Source organism: Netta rufina (genome assembly GCF_964035555.1).
Source record: "Netta rufina genome assembly, chromosome: Z".
NCBI classification, from domain to species: Eukaryota; Metazoa; Chordata; class Aves; order Anseriformes; family Anatidae; genus Netta; species Netta rufina.
The window spans coordinates 77,616,454-77,639,313 of record NC_140126.1 but is presented as its reverse complement, the minus strand read 5'-3'; the positions used below and the strand labels follow the sequence as shown (position 1 = coordinate 77,639,313).

The 22,860-nt window shown below is 38.7% G+C and overlaps 1 protein-coding gene across 1 annotated transcript in view; it reads right to left on the bottom strand.

The window, feature by feature from the left end:
- The window catches only part of FAM81B (family with sequence similarity 81 member B), a gene marked incomplete at both ends in the record, with an annotated part of 45,376 nt that extends 26,239 nt beyond the window's left edge, over nucleotides 1-19,137 (bottom strand). Inside the window, one exon of the mRNA XM_084305599.1 lies at nucleotides 19,062-19,137. Coding sequence (XP_084161725.1) covers nucleotides 19,062-19,137 — 76 coding nt within the window. The remainder of the gene's footprint in view (nucleotides 1-19,061) is intronic.
- Nucleotides 19,138-22,860: the final 3,723 nt, after the last annotated feature.

Sequence of the window (22,860 nt, the reverse complement as noted above, 5' to 3'; positions counted from 1 at the left end):
TGTTTCTGTGTGAAGTGTTGCACGTGGGGATGCTGGTGGGTTGTAAGGGATAGGCTGTGCCTACACGGCTCCTTGTCAGCACCAGGAGTTATTGGTGAAATCAGCTGGTGCTTTGCTTGTGTTATGCAGCATGGATGTGCAGGGCACAACAGAGGACTGAGCATGTCAAGGTGCAAAACACAAAACACAGTCCCCCTCCTTTTTGCTGACACTTCTGCAAATAGAAAATGACTGAGATTTTTTACAAACATATGTCAAAAGCAAGTGTTGAATATGTAAGAAGCTAAAAGGCCCTTAAGGAAATATCTCTGTACATAGGCAGTATTTTAGCCTGAGAACACAGCCTACAAATGAATTTAAGTCCTTCTGTGACACTGCAAAGAATCATGAAATGCCAGCTGGGTGGCTCCAACAGGGCAGCCAAAACAGCTCCACAGCTCCTGGCAGCTCTCTGCAGCTCTGCTCTGACCCACGAAATCAGCTCGCCAGGGTGTCTGGAGGCTTCCTCACACTGAATTTGGGAAGAGGAGAGGGTCCTACCTCACTGCACACACTGTGGGAAAGGCGATGTGAAAAGCATCCTCTTCGCTGAAATAAAACTGTGCTCTGACTCCGCCGGGGCAGTTTCATAGTACCTGTTTCTGCCCAGAGGAAATTAATGGCATAGTGTCATTAATTTTGCCATTAATTTGGATACAAGGGAATAAAATCCAAAATCAACCACAACAGATTAATCACTGTTGCATTAAGGGGTGTAACCAAGTAACCTTTAGGGGTCCAGTCGGATTCAGAGTACTGAACTACCACAGTCACAGATTCACCAATAACGTACATGTATAACCACCCTTACTCTAGTCATATTTAATGAGAACTATCACGACTAGGAACAATGCAATCAAGTGCAATTTATTACAGCAACAGGTACACAGGTTCTTTGGATTACCGGGGATAGTTACTGTCTGCAAAAGCAAGCTAGCATGCATGAAATACACAGTTGACACAGGTGTGCAGCCTGGAAATTAATGTGTTAAAAGACACAAAGACTCTAGAGAGATTTCTAAGTTTCTGTGCAGACACATGATATAACCAAGTGTTCAAATCTCACCCAAAGGCATCCCAATGGGGGGGAAGTTAGGCTCAGCTCATCGACTGTTCCCAGGCATTAGGAGGTCCTCAGGATGGTCCTAACGATGGTATCTTCCCTAATATCCCCTCTCTCTTAGGCCAATTTATATTATTTTCTATCTTTTAGGTGGAGCTTGAGTGGCTCTAGTCAAGCATATCTTAGTTATGATTGGTGAAAAGTTCTCCCGTCTCCGTTTAAAATAATAGGCTTTGAGGAATTCAGAGCGCATGCTCGGTGTGGGGTGGTCGCACCTTGGAGGCGGGTAGCTTTTGGGAAGGAGGTGTGTTTTGGTATTATAATGATATTATAATGGGCAAAAGTACACTAGGGTACAGCATTTGTCAAAACATGACAGGTCCAGGGTAGCAAAAAGTGCAGCTTATCGGTCTCGGTGTGCACAAGAACAATCGAGTCCCCACCTGGTCACAGAGCCTAGCCGTGGTGTCTCCACTCCACCCTACGCTCTGTACTGTTCCTTAGAGCTAGCACACCAGGTTCCCCCAGCACGATAGTATCTAAGGTTGGAAGCCTAGCGGAACGCTTAGGTAATACAGCTACGCCCTACCCTGAAAGCCTCTTCAATGCTGTACATTTTCTTTAAAATGTGAATGTTAGTTTTATTTTCCTAGTTACTTTAGGCAATTGCACCACAATCACTTCAAATCTGTCCTGTCCTGTCTCCATGGTGCTCCTTTCCTCCATACAAAATATCCCCTCCTAGAACACCCAGAGGAAGAACTCCATACACCCTGTATCGGTTGCTGATGGAACGGAACATCCTAGAGGTGAGGATATTGCTTGTTTTACCAACCAAACAGAAGGATAGCTATTATTACAAACCTTGGTTCATTGAATACCAAAGCTTGTGAACAGAAAATATGTCAGAAAACTGAATTAATTGCCAAAGAAAGAAATAAATAAAGGAAAAAACAAACAAACAAACAAACAAAACATGTTTTAAACAAGGATTTAAAATGCACATTTCCAGAATCTCTGTGCACCTCTGCAGTTAACAGAAGGTTTAATCCACTTCTCAGGCAGGAAATACGTAAGTATATAATAGGCCCCTTTCACAGTAACAACACCTTGCAGAAGTGTAAGAAATAATGGCCAGCAGATGTGGTTGACATGAGGAACATGTCAATTGACAGTGAGATGTGGTTGACATGAGAAAGGCCGTTAAAGCAATCATCTCAAAAACTAAGAGCCAGAGCAGAAGCTCTCAGTTTCAGCCAGTGGCTTACTCTAAATTACTTAACACAGTTAATTTCTTTCTTTGACTATTAGAAAAGGAGGAAATTTATTTTATTTTATTTTATTTTATTTTATTTTATTTTATTTTATTTTATTTTATTTTATTTTATTTTATTTTATTTTATTTTATTTTATTTTATTTTATTTTATTTTATTTTATTTTAATTTTTGTTCCTGGTTCTCTACATGTGTAATAAAGAGCTGTATTACCAACCCAACTACATCTTGGTGACAAAACAAACAAAGAAAGAAGCAAACAAACAAACAAACAAACAAACAAAAAACACCATAAAGAGTACTGAACACAGAAAACTATCCAAAATATTATGTATATATAATATATATGTATATTATATACATGTATAATATATATATACAGGTATAATGTATATACATATAATATTTTTGTTTTGAAGAGAATAGAGGAGAAGGAGTAACTGAAAATAGTTATAAATAGTACTGCAACAGCTTATTGGCAATATTGTTTTCTGAATTTTTGTCGGGGAATGACCTTGATAAACATTAGGTGATCCGCAGACATTTGAGCTTTCCACAATGTGCCCTTACCTTGCGACTCTGAATGGATCCCACAGCTTTGGAGAACATTTGCCACAGCATACAGAGAGAAGTGATAATCAGGAAATCCTGACTGCCTGAACAAAATAAAAAATTAAAGTGAGTTATTTTGATAAGAAATTATTTATAGAACTGGTCTCTCTTTCATGCCAAAGTTTTTATTGCTCAAATCAAGCCATGGAAAATCTTTTCCCAAGCAAAAGAATTAGGAGAAGAAATGAATCACAAAGATGTTAAACTGAAAAGACATTAAGTTACATTGGAAAATGTAGATAAACATCTTCCTTATGTTACTTCTAAATAGTTGTAGTAAGAGCTTAAATATACAATTCACATGAGTTATTGTAATACATTGTTATAGAGACATCATCTTGTAAAAAAAAAAAAAAAAAGAAGAAAAATCCAAACTTGTGCTGGGTTCCATAAGCAGATTTTTGTAGCCCTTCCCAAGAGGTGAAGTAAAATAACAAATACCACTGAGAACTTACTTTAAATTTACATGCATTGGAAAACATTTAAGTTCTGCAGTGTTTAACTGTCAATATCCTGATATTAGGATAAATACTATTGAAATAAGATAAATCAGTCTATTCTAAAGCGGGTAAGATAAAAGACAAAGTGGTAGAGTCCTTGATATCTTAACTTAGCTACTGAAACACACAGTTTTTGGATACCTGGCTGTCAGGGTGGCACCCAAACCACCGGGCTGAACAGGTAGCTCTCCATGCTCCCCACACATCATTCTGTGGTGCCAACCTTTAAAAGGTGGAATTAGAGATAGCTGCAAGTGCCAGCAGTTATGGAGATGGTCCAGCACAGTGTCTCGCAGCGTAACCCTCCATGGGGGCATTCAGGGCCTTTTGAAAGTCTTGCCCTTGGCCCTTTCCTGTGTCTGAGGCACTTCTGCTCATGCCTTCCTGGCTGGTGGGAAAGAGCAGCAGGGCAATCGCAGCTCACCACTGCTAGTTTCAGCGGTGCTGGGTGACACTAAAGCTGGCAGATTGTTTTGTGGAGGCCTCTCCCCAGGTTTGGGCTTGCTGTCCCTCCATGGAGAGCGTGAGGGACGGGCTCCCCGTGCCTGGCGCTTCCCCGCAACAGCACAGCCATCGCTCCCTCCCAGCACAAGGTGGAGATGAAGGCTGATCTCCATGGTGTGTGTTACAAGCTGTGTTTTCAGACAGATGGACTCCCACAAATCGTGTACCTTGGGGAGCTCTCGGGGGGCCTGGCAGAGCTGTGTGATCACCATGTGCTTGTGAAGGCAGCCCTGCAAGCCCAGCATGGCAGGCACAGCGCGATATACTTAGTTTGGGGATGAACAGATGGGTTGTTTGCTCTGCGCCCGTACGTGCTGGGTTCCCACAATGGGAAAAGAAGGCATGTCTCGTCTAGACAGGGTTTAAATGGGGGCAGGGAGGATTCTCCTAAAAGAGCTGCTTGACTTTTCCCATTCCATATTTTCACTGGTGGCATATTTCTCACAGAAAGGTAGGCTGCTCTTAAATCAGGTTTTTGGATGCTTTCTGTTGACTGCAACTTTTCTCAATCATATCATTGTGTTCTGCATAATTAGATAGTCTACTGCCATGTATGGCATCCTTTCATCTTTTTTTTCTACTCTTTCCAGTATGTTATTCTATGCTGTTTTGCTCAGTATGTGAACTATGTGCAATTCCTTCACTGTAGATGGTTCAATATTCCTTAAGGTCCGTAGGAAGCCCAAAAGTATGGTTAGCACAGCTAACTTGGAGGTGGAAGCGAGTTTTGTGCCAAATGTGACACAAAGAAGAGAATACTGCAGAAAGATATTGAGGGATTGACTTAAAATTGATGGCTAGTTTAATTTTGTGACTTTTTTAGTACAGCTCTGCATAGGAGTAGCTGGCTGTCAGACAAGAAGAAAGAAAGAGGCAAGAGTGGTATAGAAAAGAAGAGGGACTGTTGGTGGCAACTGTGGTGGGGCTGGTCTAGGCTCCATCATCTGTTTCAGACCCAAACACCCCAAAGCCATCAGGAGCCACCAACACCAGTGCTGGCAGCAGAGATAAGGACCCTGGAGAAACCCTTGGCAGGAAATACCAGAGAGAATCATTCACATGAGAATCATTAGTGTGCAGCTTGTGATCACTTTGTGATCACTTAAGAGATTGGGGTGAGAGCTACAAAAACTTACAGATCCTCTTTTTTTTTTTTTTTTTTTTTTTTTTTTTAATCAAATGTACTACTTGCATCAGAATAGCATCAGGCTTTTCAGCTGTTCCAAAGGAAGAGACTGCTTTTGGCTTCAGCAAGAAGCGGGCCATTACTGCAGACCTGCTTTGTGAACTCAAACTTAATTATTTTTTTCACATTCTGAATGCAATTAAAATAATTGCTGTTTTTATCTCAATGTAAAATACGGTAATTCTTGCTTCTGTAAGCAAAAAACATGACAGTCTCTTATAATTGAACGTGCTGAGCTAAAAAGATTAATGTACCAAGAATACAAATATGGAGTGTGTCAGTGGGAGCAAAGATGATACAATAGCAGGTTGTAAATGTGCACATATATTCAAACAGTGTAAAATGCAAAATCTTGGCATGTTAAGCACTTAATAATCCAGGTCAATGTATGTTAAAACCTTTACAAGACAAAAATAATAATACCAATATTCTCATGCACAAGATGATGAGTTTAGTGTGATGTGCTGTTTTATTGTTTTTTATTTGTCAAATGACTAGACTGTTATTCCAATTCAATTTTATGGTTCCTATCTGAAGGATATTAGTTCTGCATAAGTAGGATATGTTGCTTCAATTGTCTTTGCAGGACATATAGTCATGATATTTTTCAATGATAAGCACTACGGAACTATTTATTAAATTTAGTGAATTAAATTAAATACAGATATAACTGTTTTATCCCATGATTAAATTATGTACAGACTTATACTGCATATAAAACATAGTAAAGCCCAGGTTTAACTACACACAGTTTAATGTAACAAACAATTCAAGCAATTTTGCTAATGCTTCTCTTTATTTGGTAGGATTAACATGCACTTTGTAAGCAACTTAAGCAACTTGGCCTCAGTAACTTTTTTTTTATTTATTTATTTGTCACCTACCTGACTCCTCTGAAGGGGTAGTTTACCTGAGGTAGGTTACATGTTATTGTCAGGGAAATATCTTTATGCTTTTGCATTAATGCAACCTGTATGGCACAGAATTTGCTTGGACTCTGGTCTTTTGCAGATATCAGTAATTTATTCTACTCTGTTTCTATTTTTTTACCTCTTTACTTTTTTCACTATAAAGGTGTTGTAAATTCTCTTTGGAAATATAAAAGATAAGCAAGACCTGTTTCTTTATGGAATGAGGACTGTAAATATTTACATTTTTTTAGAAATATGAAATTACTAAGTAATTAATTAAGGTTCCACCTATTTTTAGCATTTTTATTCTAATGATAGGATACTTTTTGAAAGATAAAATTGCATAACAATTTTTGGGAAAGATCTTAAAAATATATATATAAAATAAGAAGAGCATATACATTTTGGGGTATGTGTCAAGCCACTAGATCACCTACAGTCTTCCGTTGGTCAACAGTCTTGGGTCTGCAGTAAGTGGGATGAAAAATAATTTCTGCACCATGAGCTCTCAGAAGCGAAATCTCTTCTGATTGTCATTTGAGACAAAGAGATTAAGAAAGAAAATACATTTTGTAGAAAGAAAACTTAATGTGTTTATATTTTATAGTCTCACTTTAACTTGGATTCTTTCTAAGTTTGCTCTTCCAGCAGCACAGGCTGCTGTTTCTGCATTTCTTTTCTCACAAAAACAATTTCACTTTCCTAGCTTCATGTATCTCTTAAAATAAATAAATAAATAAATAAATTATGAAAACTGCTCAGTATCAGCAGCTGTAATGCTGATGATATAGAAAAAAACAACATAGCTGCCAACCTTGCCAACCTGGGTTACTCCTACAAGAACAACTACTGCAGCTATTCCTGGGATCACATGTGTGCAGCAGGGAGGATATATTTGGTAGAGTGCCACAAAAGACCTCACAAAAGACAAATCCACATGTCATCAGTGGAAGCACTCTGTCATGAGTATGAGAATTGCATGTAAGATATAATAAAGGTGTAATCCCACATTAGTGATGCAGTAATATTGTTACACAGATTGTTTAAAACCCCCAAACTATTTGAATACGCTATTTTGTTGCCAGTCCTACAAGCATAACTAATCCAGCAGAATATTTTAGCAATGATTTATCAATCTCTATTTGCACGAGTATAATCAACACTGAACATATCAGCCTGAAGGTCTGAAAATTATCAAAGCAGTTAAAGCATATAACAGGAATGTCCTTGGAGCTCTAAAATAAGCCACCTTTCCTGTGGTCCCCATTCCTGTACAAAATTGCTTGCTGTTCCAGCCTCCTCTAGGCAGTGGAAGACACCCTTTGCAATGCCGCCATGCAGAGGTGTTTGGGTCCCTTTCACAAAACCTGGTCCCTCACCACCTCTGCCAAGTCCTTATGGCTCGTGGTGGCCAGGGAGAGTGCAACAGGCCTGGACAGGTGCTCAGCAGACACCCCTGGTGATGAGAGAGGGAGAGATGCTAGACCCACACATGGCAGGATGAGGATATCTTTTCTTCAAGGTGTTTCCTGTGTGTTTTAACTAAGATGCTGTTTACTTCAACAGCTGAATATTTTAGCCCTACTATTTAGTGTGAGACTGGTGTCTGGATTATTTTAGAAACGTGTGGCTTACAGTGATGGAGGCAAGATTGTCTTAAGGGTGATCCCCTCTTTGGTTGAAACTCATCTTTGTCTCTGTTATTTCTTGGAGAAATTCAGTGAAAGCATGAGGCAGCTAAATATAAACTCTAATGATAAATGACTGTCTTGAGAGCCATGGAGAAGAGCAATTAACACAGTTTAAAGCTTAGAATAATAAAAGTATGAAATTGTCTCCATAGAATGAGAGAAAGGACATGTAGTCATGTTCCTCTGAAGTGTCTTGAGACACAAAACATCTTAAAATGAAAGAGCCCTTTTTGATTAGTGGAAAAACAGCAGGACTTGGCTCAGAGAAAGCTATCTTGCAATGAAATTGAAGAAAGCAATTTGGCTAAGAGCTGAGGGTAGAAATCAAATATATTTGGCTCAAATACTTTTCAGTCAAAAAATATAGAGTGTTTTGTTGCCAGTAGGGTAAAACAGATTTGATGAAAACTGGCACAGAGTACAGGATGAAAAAGAGCTCGAAGAAAGATGAAAGACAGTCGAACGTAGGAACATTGCCTAGACCTCAGCAATGTGAAAACAGTGAAAGCTGCCAAAGTACAGGGGAACTTGCCCATTGTCATCATGCTGGATGGAAATAGAAGCAAAAGGACTTCTAAACCCCATTCCTGCTCCTGATGAATAAAATACCTGATTTAGACATGGGTAATTTTTAGACGTGGGTATCAAACATATCAGCCTTTCTCACACCTCAGTACTGGCAGAGACTTTTAGGAGACACCTCTGAGTGTATTGATTTCACACTTTTCTCCCACTTACAGTTTGCTGGTTTTGGCTGAACGTAGTAACACCTAACAAGCATTACAATATTACAAGTAATGCCCAGAGGAAGGAAAAGTTGTTAAAAAATCATACAAGGCTTTGCTGCACATACAAATACTGCTCCAGAAAACCTTGTCTTTTTAAACTGATTTCTATTGAAATTAGTGAAATGCTCTGTAGATGTAAATTAATAGTCTGTTATACCAAAACTATACCTAAGTTTATATAATATGCAGTATAACAACAATAGTGATATTTAATTCTTCTAATGACATGATTTTTCTGTTACGTTACTTTGAACAGTTAAGTGCCATTCGATGACAGATCATCAGCTTACAAAGATCAGAAGGACATATGTATTCAAATTTTTGTAGTCAATTTAGACAGAGGTTTTTATTACTAATCCTCTCTGTTGTTTTTTTAGACATTACTAAGTAAACAATTCTCCTACACATTTTCCATAAATGTGAAGAAATTTATGGAGGATTCTTCCATACTTTTGAACTTTTGAAGGCCACTGTTGTGCTGTCCTGTTCCAATTTATCTATTTTTTTTTTTCTCATGAGGTCAAATTAGACATAGCCAAAGGGAGTCAGAAGCTTCCTCTGCTGTTCAGGAAGAACAGATGTATTCCCATCACAGCTCCTCTGACCTTACTTTTCACTTAAGCAGTGCTGGGACAACTGGAGTAACCTTAGATCCTGATGCAGAGTACAACAGAGGTAGAGACATTATCTTTTCCTACCTGATACTGACTTCCCAAAGCTATGATAATGGCAAACATTTTTATTTTTTAAAACAAATATCGATGTACTTCAGGCACAAAATGACTTATAATGCCCTTTTTCTTATTTTAGCACTTCTTTGTCATTTGAGCAATATTTTATACAGGGGATCTGTAAAAGATTGAATTTGCTCTTTTTATGGCTTCTTTATGCAGTTGCCAGCCACACAGTGTCAGACAGTGGTCCGCACATTTATACAGATGCTGAATATGATTATGTTTCTGTATGTAACAAGATGGTGAGCACTACTTTGCATATTCACCAGGGAAAATATTTCCTGCATCAAAATGTCTTTTATCATATTATTAATTCAGATGAATGCTTGAAGATGTCTAAAAAGGTTTCATCAGCTGCAACAAGAGAGAAGGCATGGGAAAGCTCATGATAAATTCCTCCAGAATATTGCTGCTTATGTTGTCCTCCAGTTTGGCTTAACCCCGAAGTGCAGGCTGACCTGAATTCAGCTAAGAGAAATGTCATTTTTACTTAGTCCAAACAGATGTCATCCTGCCTGCTACCCACTTCCAGCCGGGCTGCGCAGTGTGGAGGTCTGGGTGGGTGGCATATTACGTCGGTCTCCATAAGGAAGTGGCACATGTAGGTAATCCCCTGCGAATTCTAATTACATGAGCTGGGAAATGGTGGTAATGATGGATGTTGACAGCGGGTTTTCTCAGCATGTGACAGTCCGCCTTTATGAAGTGATCCAAAGCTGCGGCCTCGCCCACACATACTGCTGCTGGTCTGCGCTGGGTGTTGCAGGGTTGTTTCAGGTGGGAGAGATCTGGATGTGTGTTTCTTCTGCAGAGTAATTTTTGTACCCATGAACTTACTAATATACAGAATTGCCTCCTTTTACAATATGAAGTACTCACATCATATTTCTCATAAAATGCTGCCAGTTTCCCAACAGAAAGAACCATCAACTTCTGGACAAAATAACAGTTAGCAATATTTTGTGATTACTCATTGTTTTCCACCTGACTCTGAAGAATTGGATTAATTAAGCCTTTCGACATCCAAATAAAGTAAGTGCTACATTAATAAAAACACAAATGGCACTGGAAAACCTAGTGTACATCCAAGAACCCATATTTTAACAGAACAAAATGCAGGTCAGCTCCCTGGTACATTAAGGAAACCAAATAAGAAATGGATCTGTATACCAGCCTGATACAGTGCTCAAAGTGAAAGGCAGATAAATGCATTTTCTGGGCTCTATTCCACAGTCATTTTCCATTGGAAATCCATACCAATAACAAGACACCAGATGAGAGTCATGACAAAGTAGAAGCCCTTAAGCATCCCAATCCTTGTGACAAGGGATAGAGTATCTTATCTTTATTTATTCATATTGCAACTCTCCTAAACAGTTTTCAGGCCAGCTAAACAACCTGCCAAAGAAATTCCTCAGGGAGGAAAGATACCATTTTCCTCAGTTGTTTTAGGTTGGTAGTAATATCATGGAGTAACAAAGCCAAAACATCTGAGGTGGAAGATGCTATATACTTAAAGCCCTATGCTGTGACAGCATTACCAAGAATACACAATCAACCTGTGCTTCAACACCAAGAAAAGGAGAAACAACAAACATGGAGTGTTCCTGTATCCTGCAGGTATTTTGGGGCTTCATGAAGATGCTGTTGGATAGATGGGGTATTTGGGGGGTGTATGTTTTCTTCACAAACACAAACTTTAGAAGTGTGATTGCTCTTAACCTCTGAACTGGGACTACCATGACATTCAGGGCATCCAGGATGTTGGAGATGGAGCTTGTCAACCCTGAGAGCTACCTTGTGGATCTGTGCAGCTTGAGTTTCTTGGTGCAAGGTCACTTTCTTTTTCTATTTTTTTTTAATTCTTCTGGATCTTTTCTGTATTTGCTCATGTGTAGTTGAATGTCTCAAGGTCAAATGATTGGGCATGCATACTATGGTATATCTCTGCATACCATTATGTGTATGTCAACCACCCTTCCGGAGTGCAAAGTCTGAAGAATGAACTTTGCAGTAGTTGCATGGGATCCTCGCTTGTAGTTACTCATACATATATTTTAGATACAGTTGGATGTTTTCTTAACAATTTTGTTTCATGCACTATTATCTCCATTTCAGGAGTGCCTTATGTATCAGCAGATTTCCAGCAATATTCGGTCACTTATTAGTCCTTCTGATTTGCTTGAAAATGTTCACATAAATTTCATTGGAAAAACGTATTTTTTTTTATGTGTAATTAACAAAATAACTAGGTATTGTCAGTACATCCTTGAAGAAAAAATTGTATATACAGATCACTACAAATGAGAAATCATTAAATCTGTTTCTTTACATGATACTAGTGACTGGGTTTCTCATGGGCACTTTCAAATCCAAAGAAAAAATAAGCAAGGAAAAATAACACATTCTGTCACAAGTAAGAAACAAATGAAATATCTTTTGGAAACTTATCTTTAATTATCTATGTAAAATAAACAAACAAGGAAATGTGGAAGTGTTGCTTAGGTGGATTTTACTTTTTTAATTTTCATCATATTCCTCTCAGTGTTCTAATACATCAAAGTTCTTAAATCTGCCAGTCACTGCTAAAATTTGGTGTGACAGACTGTAGGACTGGATCTGAAAGGATTTTTTGTTTCATTTGAAATGAATAGGCATAGACAACTGGAAAAAGCAAACAAGTCAAAAGAAGAGTGAATGAACGAGATGAAACAACATCAAGAAAGGAACACACGGGGAAAGGCAGAGAGCAATCACAATGCTTGAAGAGATAAAGTGGCTATGAAATGACAGAGGAGGCACAAGGCTGCCCCTCAGCCAGAAGGACTGTCCTGCACCTCCCATCCTGTGCCCTGGGGTTATTTTTAACACTGTTTTTTAGGTAATTTCATTATATTCTTTACAGAAAAGAACAGAAGCACGGTGCATCTTCAGCCTTAATTCCCATGTGTGCTTTGTGCTCCAAGTGAAGAATTTCTTCCTCACGTCACATCTAATCTAAGTCTCCCCTCCATTTGTTCAAAGACATTATTCCTGGTTCCATGGCTACACACCCTGACAGAGTCCCTCTCTGGCTTTCTTTTAGGTCACTTTTATGGGTAAAAACTCCTAATGGTGTCCCCCAGGGCTCAGTACTGGGGCCACTCCTCTTTAATATCCTTGTCAATGATCTGGATGAGGACACTGAGTACACCCTCAGTAAGTTTGCAGATGACACCAAGTTAGGGGTGTGTGTCAATCTGCTCGAGGGTAGGAAGGCTCTGCAGGAGGATCTGGATAGGCTGCACCGATGGGCTGAGGTCAACTGCATGAAGTTCAACAAGGCCAAGTGCCGGGTCCTGCACCTGGGGCACAACAACCCCAAGCAGAGCTACAGGCTGGGAGATGAGTGGTTGAAAAGCTGCCTGGCAGAGAAGGACCTGGGAGTGATGGTTGACAGTCGGCTGAATATGAGCCAGCAGTGTGCTCAGGTGGCCAAGAAGGCCAACGGCATCCTGGCTTGTATCAGAAGCAGCGTGGCCAGCAGGGCTAGGGAAGTGATTGTCCCTCTCTACTCGGCTCTGGTGAGGCCACACCTCGAGTACTGTGTTCAGTTTTGGGCCCCTCGCTACAAGAAGGACATGGAGGTGCTCGAGCAAGTCCAGAGAAGGGCAACAAAGCTGTTGAAGGTCTGGAGAACAAGTCTTACAAGGAGTGGCTGAGGGAGCTGGGCTTGTTCAATCTGGAAAAGAGGAGGCTCAAGGGTGACCTTATTGCTCTCTATAGGTACCTTAAAGGAGACTGTAGCAAGGTGGAGGTTGGTCTATTCTCCCAAGTGCCTGGCGACAGGACAAGGGGGAATGGGCTAAAGTTGCGCCAGGGGAGGTTTAGGTTGGATATTAGGAAGAAATTCTTTACCAAAAGAGTTGTTAGACATTGGAACAGGCTGCCCAGGGAAGTGGTGGAGTCACTGGAAGTCTTTAAAAGACATTTAGATGTAGAGCTTAGTGATGTGGTTTAGTGGAGAACTGGTTACTGTTAGGTCAGAGGTTGGACTAGGTGATCTTGGAGAATCTAGATGATTCTATGATTCTTTAAGGTTAGGTGGCAAAAATGCAGGAGCTAGCACATTGCCACCCTATCTACCTTGTTCCTCATATTCCACATGACATTTTCCAGCTCAGGCTCTAGCCTCTGATCAGTGTAACACAGAATCATAGAAACATTAAAGTTGGAAAAGACCTCCAAGATCATCTGGTCCAACCATCACCTTGTTAGCAGTCACCCACTAAACCATGTCACTAAGCACCACATCCAACCTTTCCTTGAACACCCCCAGGGACGGTGACACCACCACCTCCCTGGGAAACCCGTTCCAATGCCTGACTGCTCTTTCTGAGAAGAAATGTCTCTTAATTTGCAAACTAATACTCCCCTGGTGCAACTTGAGGCCATTCCGTCTAGTTCTATCACTAGTTATCTGCAAGAGGAGGCCTTTTCCCTGTTCCCCACACCTTTCTTTCAGGAAATTTTACAGAGCAATAAGGTCTCCTTGAGCCTCCTCTTCTCCAGACTAAACAACCCCATCTCCCTCAGCTGATCCTCACAGTACTTGTGTTCCAGGCCCTTCACCTGCTTTGTAGCCCTTCTCTGGACATGCTCCAGGTTGTCTATAGTCCTTGCTCAGTTGCTTGTTTCACACAGTTAATACCACAAGTTGCCTTACCCAAAAAAAAAACAAATGCATTTTTCTTTCTTTTTTTCTTTTTTTTTTTTTTTTAATTTATTTATTTTACCTGAGATTATTTGTATTATAGACAAGCAGACTATCCTGAACAACAATATATTTTCCTTCTCACTCACTGGTTTTCATTGAAAAATGTTGCCTTTCCAACTGAAGTTTGCTGATCATAACTTTCTATTTCTTGAAATATTTTATCCAAATAAGAGGTCAGAAGGCAAGGGTTGGGATTACTTATTCTGCTGATGAATTACCCATAAAAATTTAACTCCTCAGTAGCTTTACAAGTGAAGTAACTTTTATGTTCTGCATAAAAGGCCTTTATTGGCCTTGAACTATGAGACTGCTGCCAGACTAGAGGTATAGTTGACCTCCTCTTTGCAGGCTACCCCCAGTCCTTCAGCATTGTCTTCCCAGGATCAAGTAAATGAGTGAAGTGTTCTGGCATCCCCTCATGACCTCCAAGTCAATAGGCAATAAACTTGAGAGCCAAATTATTTCTCATTTACAGTACTCTGGCTGTATCTCATGCAGGACAAATCTTGGCAGCATCATCTTTACTTCTTTGTTTCTTTTGCTGAGAAGAGATCAGAATGAAGTATAGGGAAAATTAGGTGTATTTAAGAGTTTTATTTGCCATATATCAGCTCTACAGAGATTCTCACCCCATTGACTTCCAAAATGCTGTAAGAATCCTGAAATTTTGAAGCAGTAAAGAGTTTTGGTTTTGTGCGTGCTGTGTTGAAATACTTAAAATCTTTCAGGAAAATGTTAGGCTGGGCTGACTTTATTCATTCTGCCATCTTGTAAAAATATTGTGCCTCTTCCAGTGAACAAGAGGCAACCCTGTGTTACTGCAGCAGCAACGCGCCCAAGCCATCCCCCCTCATACATCCACCCAGCCCAGTGATGCTTCACCATTTAGTGGATGCCAGTAGGACAGAAGTCATCAACAATGCCTGTGCACTGTTTTCTGATGTTTCATAGTATTTTGTATTGTGAATTACCCAGCTAGAGGTTAATTTTTTAATAATAATTTTTTTTTTTCATATTTGTCTTCATTTTCACAGGCAGTCTGTTTCATATGTATCCACAGTTGTAAAAATCCTGCCCTCTTAATTGTATATGAGCAACCTATAGTTACTACAACAGTTGCTTAAACACAGAGAAAATTACTTTGTTTTTGTCTTTTATTGGTTACTTTTTGTTCAAGACAAGGTTTGCCCTGTCTGACTATGGGCCATCTGTGATCAGTAATGAGATGGGTAAGATGCAGCCTTCCTGAAGGAAAGGAAAACGTTAGGGAAAACAGGTGCTGAATAATTGCAGGTACACCTGGCCTTGGCTAAGACAAAACAACTCTTTTTTGGGAGTGATTACTTACAGTTACCTGTGTGTTATGAAAGAAGCTCACGTCAGAACTGAACATGAAAAACAATGTGCACACTTATAACGTTAGACTGCCTGGGTATAATGAAGGTATCAACTCAATTGCTTGCAGGCCACTTCCATGCCACAGATCAGCTTCCAGAACAGTTTTGCTTGGTGGGGAAATGCCAAAAGTCATGCCTAATCTGTGAGTGGGTAACAAGGGTTTGAGAGTAATGGTTATGATTTCTCAGGGTGAGCAGAAGTTAATTTGTTGTGGTTTGCTGTGGTTTGAAAGGACTTGTGTTAGTTTCATGCTACTAAAATAGGGAATTCCCTGGTCATAAGGATACAGATTCTTTCCAGCATATAACCCAACAAACAGATACTAAATACAACACTCTTTTAACATTCAAAGGTATTGAATACTGAAGAAATCAATTTCAAGTGAGCCGTATAAATAATCAAACCCCAGCTGATAAACAGATGGCTAATGTGATTAATAACAGGCAGCAAAGTTTCCCCTTTCTATTGAGAAGTCATTTTAGAAAGTGCAGGAGCTCAGAGAAATTAAGATTACCATTGCCTGAACCACAGAAATGTGGTCCTTCAGCGGTGGCTTCATTTTCCAGACTTGCGTTTTTTTGGCCTCAATTCTCAATGTGGCCTACAATTTGGGAATTTAAACACAGAAATAATGGCATGTGAAGTTAAAGTGTGTGCAAATATTTGTTGGTAGACATCTGGTCTGAGATTTTCTATGCTCAATTGAACCTGTAAAAATAATAAAATATCCAAATTTCATATATATCTGTAGAGGTTGTCATGTGTACGCAGGTAATTAGATAACAAGTTACAACCACTTGCATTTGTCATCCAAACATGCAAAAGAGTACCCAGAAAATATGACATTGTGCTCACAGCTCTGAAAATCTGTCTGCTGATGAACGCTACACTCGCCATCTGGCTTCTGCACTGTAGATGACTTTGCAAGCCCTGAAAAATCAGTATTGCTTGGGCTTGTGCTGGATCTCATGTACCAGATGGCACTTGCACTGAACTTGGCTCTCAAATAGCTGGCCACAAACTGCTGTGCCTTTTATCCGTGCTGTAATAATGTTTGTCATTTAGGGAAACTTGAGTTTACCTGCACAGTTTGTTTCTCCCTCTTAATATGCCAAAGTTCTTTCTGTCATGCACATTAAATACACATGCACTTACAAACTTTTGAAAAAGCTGCCATCAAGAAATAAGCCATAAAAGCAACTGAAAAAAGCAATCCTATAAGCATATGTCAGTCATAAATTTCATAGTGAAGTTACAAGTGAAGAAAAAAAAAAAAGGTCAAAAAAATATTAGGTGATATTAAAAATGAGGGAAATATCTATCATTTCTTAAGTGTCTTTGACCACTAAAAGTATACTGAAAGTATAATCAGTTGTTTTAAACTTCATATGGTCTAAATTAGGGAATAGAAACATCAGCCAAAGGGAAAATCTGGCATTGAGTTGGCCCAGCAGGATTGTAAAACCTTGGCTTTCTAGGATTCTAGGTAATTATTGGGAATCATTTTCATGTTGTTATTGTCTATGTCAGTTTCTCTTTATGAGAAACTCAAAGTGCATTTTATGTTGGCTATTTTACATTGTCTATAAAATGACAGATGCAGGCAGTAGCAGTTAGATATTTAATTGTCAATCTGCACATCTGAATTCTGTCAGGATAATACAGACCTTTAATCAATCAAAGCATAATGAACATAGGAATATGTTTTTAAATCTGTCCCCACAGCATTTACATCTCCATCAGGTGTTTTATTTCTGTCTGCTACCACATGCTGTGTCCCCAGTGAGTACTGCAGATATAGACTGTTGGATATATCCAACACAAGCAAACAAATTCCATCACATTAAGTATCTGTAACTCAAGAGAGGAATAGGCAAGCTTGTGGAATATCATACTAAATGGCACTCAGGGCAAAAGCAATGCCAATATCAGCTACCTGTGGCTGCAGTTCTTTTACCCATGGTAGCTCTGGTGTTTTAGACACACTTTGATTTTATACTACTTAACTCCTGTCAATGTACTCTGGAAATTATTTGGTCTCTTCCTTCTTTCCCTGTCCTTTTCAATTTCTTGTTATCAGATTACCACAGATGCTGTGTGTTGCTTTCTAGTCTTGTTGCTCTCCACCCCTTTCCACTGCATTCTGCCTCACAAACACTGACAGTTCTGTTTCTTCTTCCATTTTCTCTTCCTCATCTAGAGTCACTGAAGACTAATGCTGTCTGAGTCTGAGCTACTCTCTTAAATCCCATCCGACTGAATCTCAAATTCAGGCAAAAGGCATTTGCCTAATTCTTAGTGCGCTGTAATAGGATTTTTTTTCTTTTACATCTTTTGTTAAAAACAAAAAAACAAAACAAAAAAAAAAAACTATAAATCACTTCTTGAGATGATTATCTGTCATTCCCATACTAATTCAGAAAGTGTCTTCTCTCTCTCCCTTTTTTTATATATATATATTTATATATATATATATATATTTATGTCTGTTAAATGTTCCTGAGACAACACAGAGGAACGTTGCCCAAAGACAATAAATATAGAGGAACAGACGATGATGAATAAAGTCACTCTTTCTCATCTTTCTTGTGATAAAAACTGGGCTGTCTTGGACTTCGTCTCAAATAGTGATAAAACAATCTTTAGACCATAATGTTTCTTGTATTGTTGATTTGTGTAGGCTAGCTTTGAAATACAGAACTTCATGATTTTCAGTGTCACACCTGTAATCCCCCAAATAATAATTCATCAATAGTCAATTCAGGAATAATTAACAATGAATACTCATCTAAGCATAGTTGTGGAGCTGACAGCATGCATTGCCCTAAATATATTTCTCACCTTTGCATAAGTAACTCCTAGACAAGGCTATGTCAGATTTCTGTGAGGACCGTGGCTCTGAAAAATAATTGATTTATTGGTGAAATATATATGTCTATCTGTTATCTTTTCTAATAGCTTTATCTAATCTTAGATTTAAAGGAAAAAAGAATAAAAAAGAAAGTATTTTTCTTATCCTCTGGAGCACCAAGGTGCTGTCATGTTTCAGACAAGTAAATATGTCTCTTTTTAAAGCCATTCATTCATTATCAGAATAGTCAAACAAAATACAGTCACAGCTTACACAAAAATTCATTAAGGAAACGTGATAAAAACCTTCATTTCCAACCTCAGACATTTAATGAGTCAGTAACTGTTCTCCTTTTTCAGATCAAATGCATAGAAATATAAATTATAGGGAAACTTCAAAAATAAGAAAGATCCAACATAAAAAAAAGCTTATTCAAATGCCAGAATACTAAGGGAAAAAATCTAAAATGATCAAGTCCCACAGCAGACAAAATTTTAAAAATCACACCATACTCATTTTAAAGCAACCCAGCAACCCAGAACATAAGGTACTTTTGTATCAATTACTTCCCAAGGAAAAAAAAAAAAAAAAGCATAGTTAGTACTTAAAGTTACTTGTTATGATCTTAATACAGATCTTATTTGCAGTTTTACTAAATACACTTGTTTCCATTGGAATATATTGGAGTATTTGGAGTATTTGTTCATTTTTAGTTGCATTTCTATTCTTGTGGATGCTGATCGAAAATGTTACTTTCAATTTCACCTTTTTCAATTTCACGTGTAGCAGCAAGCTGAATAATCACTGGGTTCCCAGGAGGCAGGCTCATCGAATGCATTTGAGCAGGTTCAGAAAATGCAGAAGTGTGACCTAAGCAGAGAGTAGAAGCAGCACCATCCTGTCACACCACCACACACCACCAAAGCTTTGTCTCCCTGAACTTGTTGCTGTCTGAACTCCCGACATGCTGCTCGTCATCAGGTATGTTCTGCACTGTGTTACCTCCCCTCTGAATGCCTTGCAGCAGCTGAGGAATCAGCTTTGTTGCCTCACAACTTGTCATATTCCTGGCTAGAGCCAGGGGTGAGGAAGTAGGTAAAAAATAGTGATAGATGGACCATGAAGGTAGGCATGAAGGGATGGAAGTGCTCTGAAATCCTCCATCAAAACATACAACAAGTGTTCTCTGAGCTCCCCCAGTTCTGGTGTATGTGAAGGGAAGGGAGAGCTGCTCAGGACTATCTCAGGACTAAAGGCTCTGAATTCTGCTGGCACATCAGCCACAGCATTAGCACAGCTAGGGGAGCACTGTGGTTGCAGGGCACCAGTCAATATGATGGTCACAAGGATTTAGCTAGTGGCAACAGGTTTTCCCTTCCCTTGCAAAAGTGCTTTAAGCTTTGGCTAATTTAGTCACAATAGAAGTGGATCACGGATGCAGCACAAAGAGGAGAAGCAGATGGCCTTGTAGTTAGCATGATTATCCCCAATGTAGGTGATTAGCAGCTCTGAAATCTGCAAAGAGCACGGAGAGCAGAAAAGGAGGAGGCAAACTCAGAAACTGTACTCGGTGGAGTCTCTCTAGCTGTGGGGTGGCCAGTACGAGAATGGAACCAGTAGCTCCCAGTGAGGTGGAGGTTGTTTTGGGAACCAGAACAAAAGGCAAACATACAAACAAAAAGCTCACAGCAATGGATGCTCAGATGTACATACTAGTAATGACAACTACAAATACAGGTCCTCATACTGAGGAGGACTCTGGAGGCTGGTAAAGATTGTTATAGCTCTGGAGCACCAGAGACAAATATTGGAACCTCAGGTCTGTGCTGAAATTTTCATTTTTCTAGAACTGCTGAAAGGGACCAAAAGCAAATTGTCAACAGTGCAGCTCAAAGCATGGGCACACAAAGACTGGAAGGTGGCTGTTGAATAAAATTGCAACTGAAAGAATACATCAGAACTAAACTTTATATTAGAGTACAGTTATATGGCTACAGGAAAGTCTTTTGGTTCTCAGTGCAACCAGAAAATAAATAAATAAAAAAAATAAATTATTGAGACAGACAAATTGAAAACAAACAAAAAAAAAAGGTACAGAGACAGCCAAATATTCTTTTATTTAGGTAACATGATAGTTTTTATTTAGGTAACATGATAGATTTCTAGTTTTTGATAGAAAAAGACTGAATTTACAGACAACCCAGGCACTAAAACTCTTAGTGAAAATTAAGAATTAAACATTTTTTAACTTCACACCAAATATCTATGTCCTTAGACAAGAAAACAGCTTAAAATATATGACCCAGAGGAAAACTCAGGCGGCTATATATAGCCAGATTTATAGTTTGCACAAGCAGTATAACACAGCTACTAAACTCAGTCTTCCTCCAAGAAGTTCAAGATATGCCAACAACAGTAGAAATACAGAAAACAATTTTTTTTAGAACAAAGGTTTTGCAAATGAAGGGGAAAAATATGTGGAATACTAATTGCTGTGTTACAAAACACTGGACAGCCTCGAAGAAGTAATAAGGTATTTTTGGGAAAACAAACAAACAAACAGTAATTAAACAGTAATTAAACAGTAATTAAATAAAATATAGAGCAGCAAGTTAGTTAGATGGACAAGGAAAGAGCAGGTCAAGTATACTGTCAGATCATAATGTGTTCAGACTGAAATGCAATAAAGAAAAACACTTAAGAAGGCTAGGACAGATGTGTGCTTAAGATTGATGCAATTGTGTCTCAGACTGGTACTCCAAAAGTCCAACAGTCATGAGGTATTGCTAATTACTTAAAATGCACTGCTTGACTAGGCTTATGTAAAGCATAACGTAAGACCCAACAAAATGATCTGGAGACTAAAACACAAAGTATTTACATTCTGTGCCAGAAATCACTGTGGTCTGTGGAGGAATTCATTCAGGAAAAGACGATCTGTAAAACAGATATATGTCATATGTTCAAAACCAGAAAGAGCGATAGTATGAGTTTATATAGATTTCCATTATTAACAATAATTTGATAATAGAAGGGAGTTAAATAAACTATTTGCATGAGAAATTATAGTGAAAGGAACTTGACATTTTGGTGACTGAAATAACGGAAAAAGGCAGTGTGATTCATATATATATATATATGTATACACACATATTAACGTGTAAGCTCCAAATGATTTTTCAGTCAGCCTTCTTTTCCATTCCTCCTAATGCTGGTGTTACAGGATGGAGGAGGAAACGAAGGAGACAACATGAGTCCTCCACAACCCCAGCTTTCAAATAGACTTGTAATTGCTCATTGAGTTGCAGGACCACAGTGACATTTCAGGTATTGAGAAGCAGTTCTAAATCTGAGTAATATTAACTTTGGGGAAAAAAAAATAGAACAACAGCAAAAATAAATAAATAAAAAAAATCTTGCATCCTCTCAACATATTGGGAGGTTACAAAACATGCAGGCTGTTTGGAGGGGAGATGGTTTGATGCAGAGATGACCTGCAAATAAGTAAAATTCTAAGAGAGAAATATAATCATTAGACTCTCTAAAGTTGTCCAAAAGTAGTTGATGTGTGTTGACTGTAAAGACCAGTAAATTTTGAGGATTTTGTAGTATTTGGAATGCTAATTTATGAGCATGAGAGCGTTCCCCATATAACTACACAGGCAACATCTGGAAGAACAAACAGGAATTGAAGAAAGGGCTCACCACTGTTGATGCTTCAGCAGGGATTTGACAGCTGTAAAGAACTACTGCTAGAAAGGTTCACTCTGAAAATCTGAGATGCTTAACATTCACATGAATCTACCAATATGTTTCTGGACCCGCAAAAGTACAGAAAAATGAAAAAGTACCGAAAAATGAAAAAGAATAAAACTGTTGTAAGAAGATTTAAAAGGCACCATGCTAAGGCTAAGGAACCAGGCAGACTCTGAAGGATGAAATGCTTAGCAACAGGAGAAGCTATAACAGGATGAATATAGAGGGTATCTGCCATATTAAAACTATTGCTTTGTTTTATTTTGTTTTGTTTCTAATGCTAAAATAAATGTTTTCTGGTTCTCAGTATCTAATAAAGTAGCCTGAACATCATACCTGCAGAGACACAGAAGCTATGGAGACACAGGTCCCAGCCTAAGGGAAAATTGTGCAATTTCACTGAAAGCTAGGCGAAAGCCTAAAAGCATCCCTCCTAAAAAGTGTTCTCAGGGAGACTGGGAAGGGCAAGAAGCTGAACCACTAATCTTTGCAGATGCTAAAGGCACACTAGAACCTGTAGTAAAGAAAATATTGAGGAGAGATGGAAAAGTGTCAGTGTTTGCCCATTGCTCTAACAGATAATGAAATTGGAATGTTGTGATGACAAAAAACCCTTGGACCAATCAGCAGAGATTACTTTAACAATCAGTTATTTTTTGTCAGTCCTAAGCACTGATGAGTTTCACAATATAAGAATAAAAAAATGAGGCTGGAGCTGAGATGCATCACAGAACAAAAAAGAAAAATTGACGAACTCATTCTGTTGTGAAAAAAATACTTGTCATGCAAAAAAATA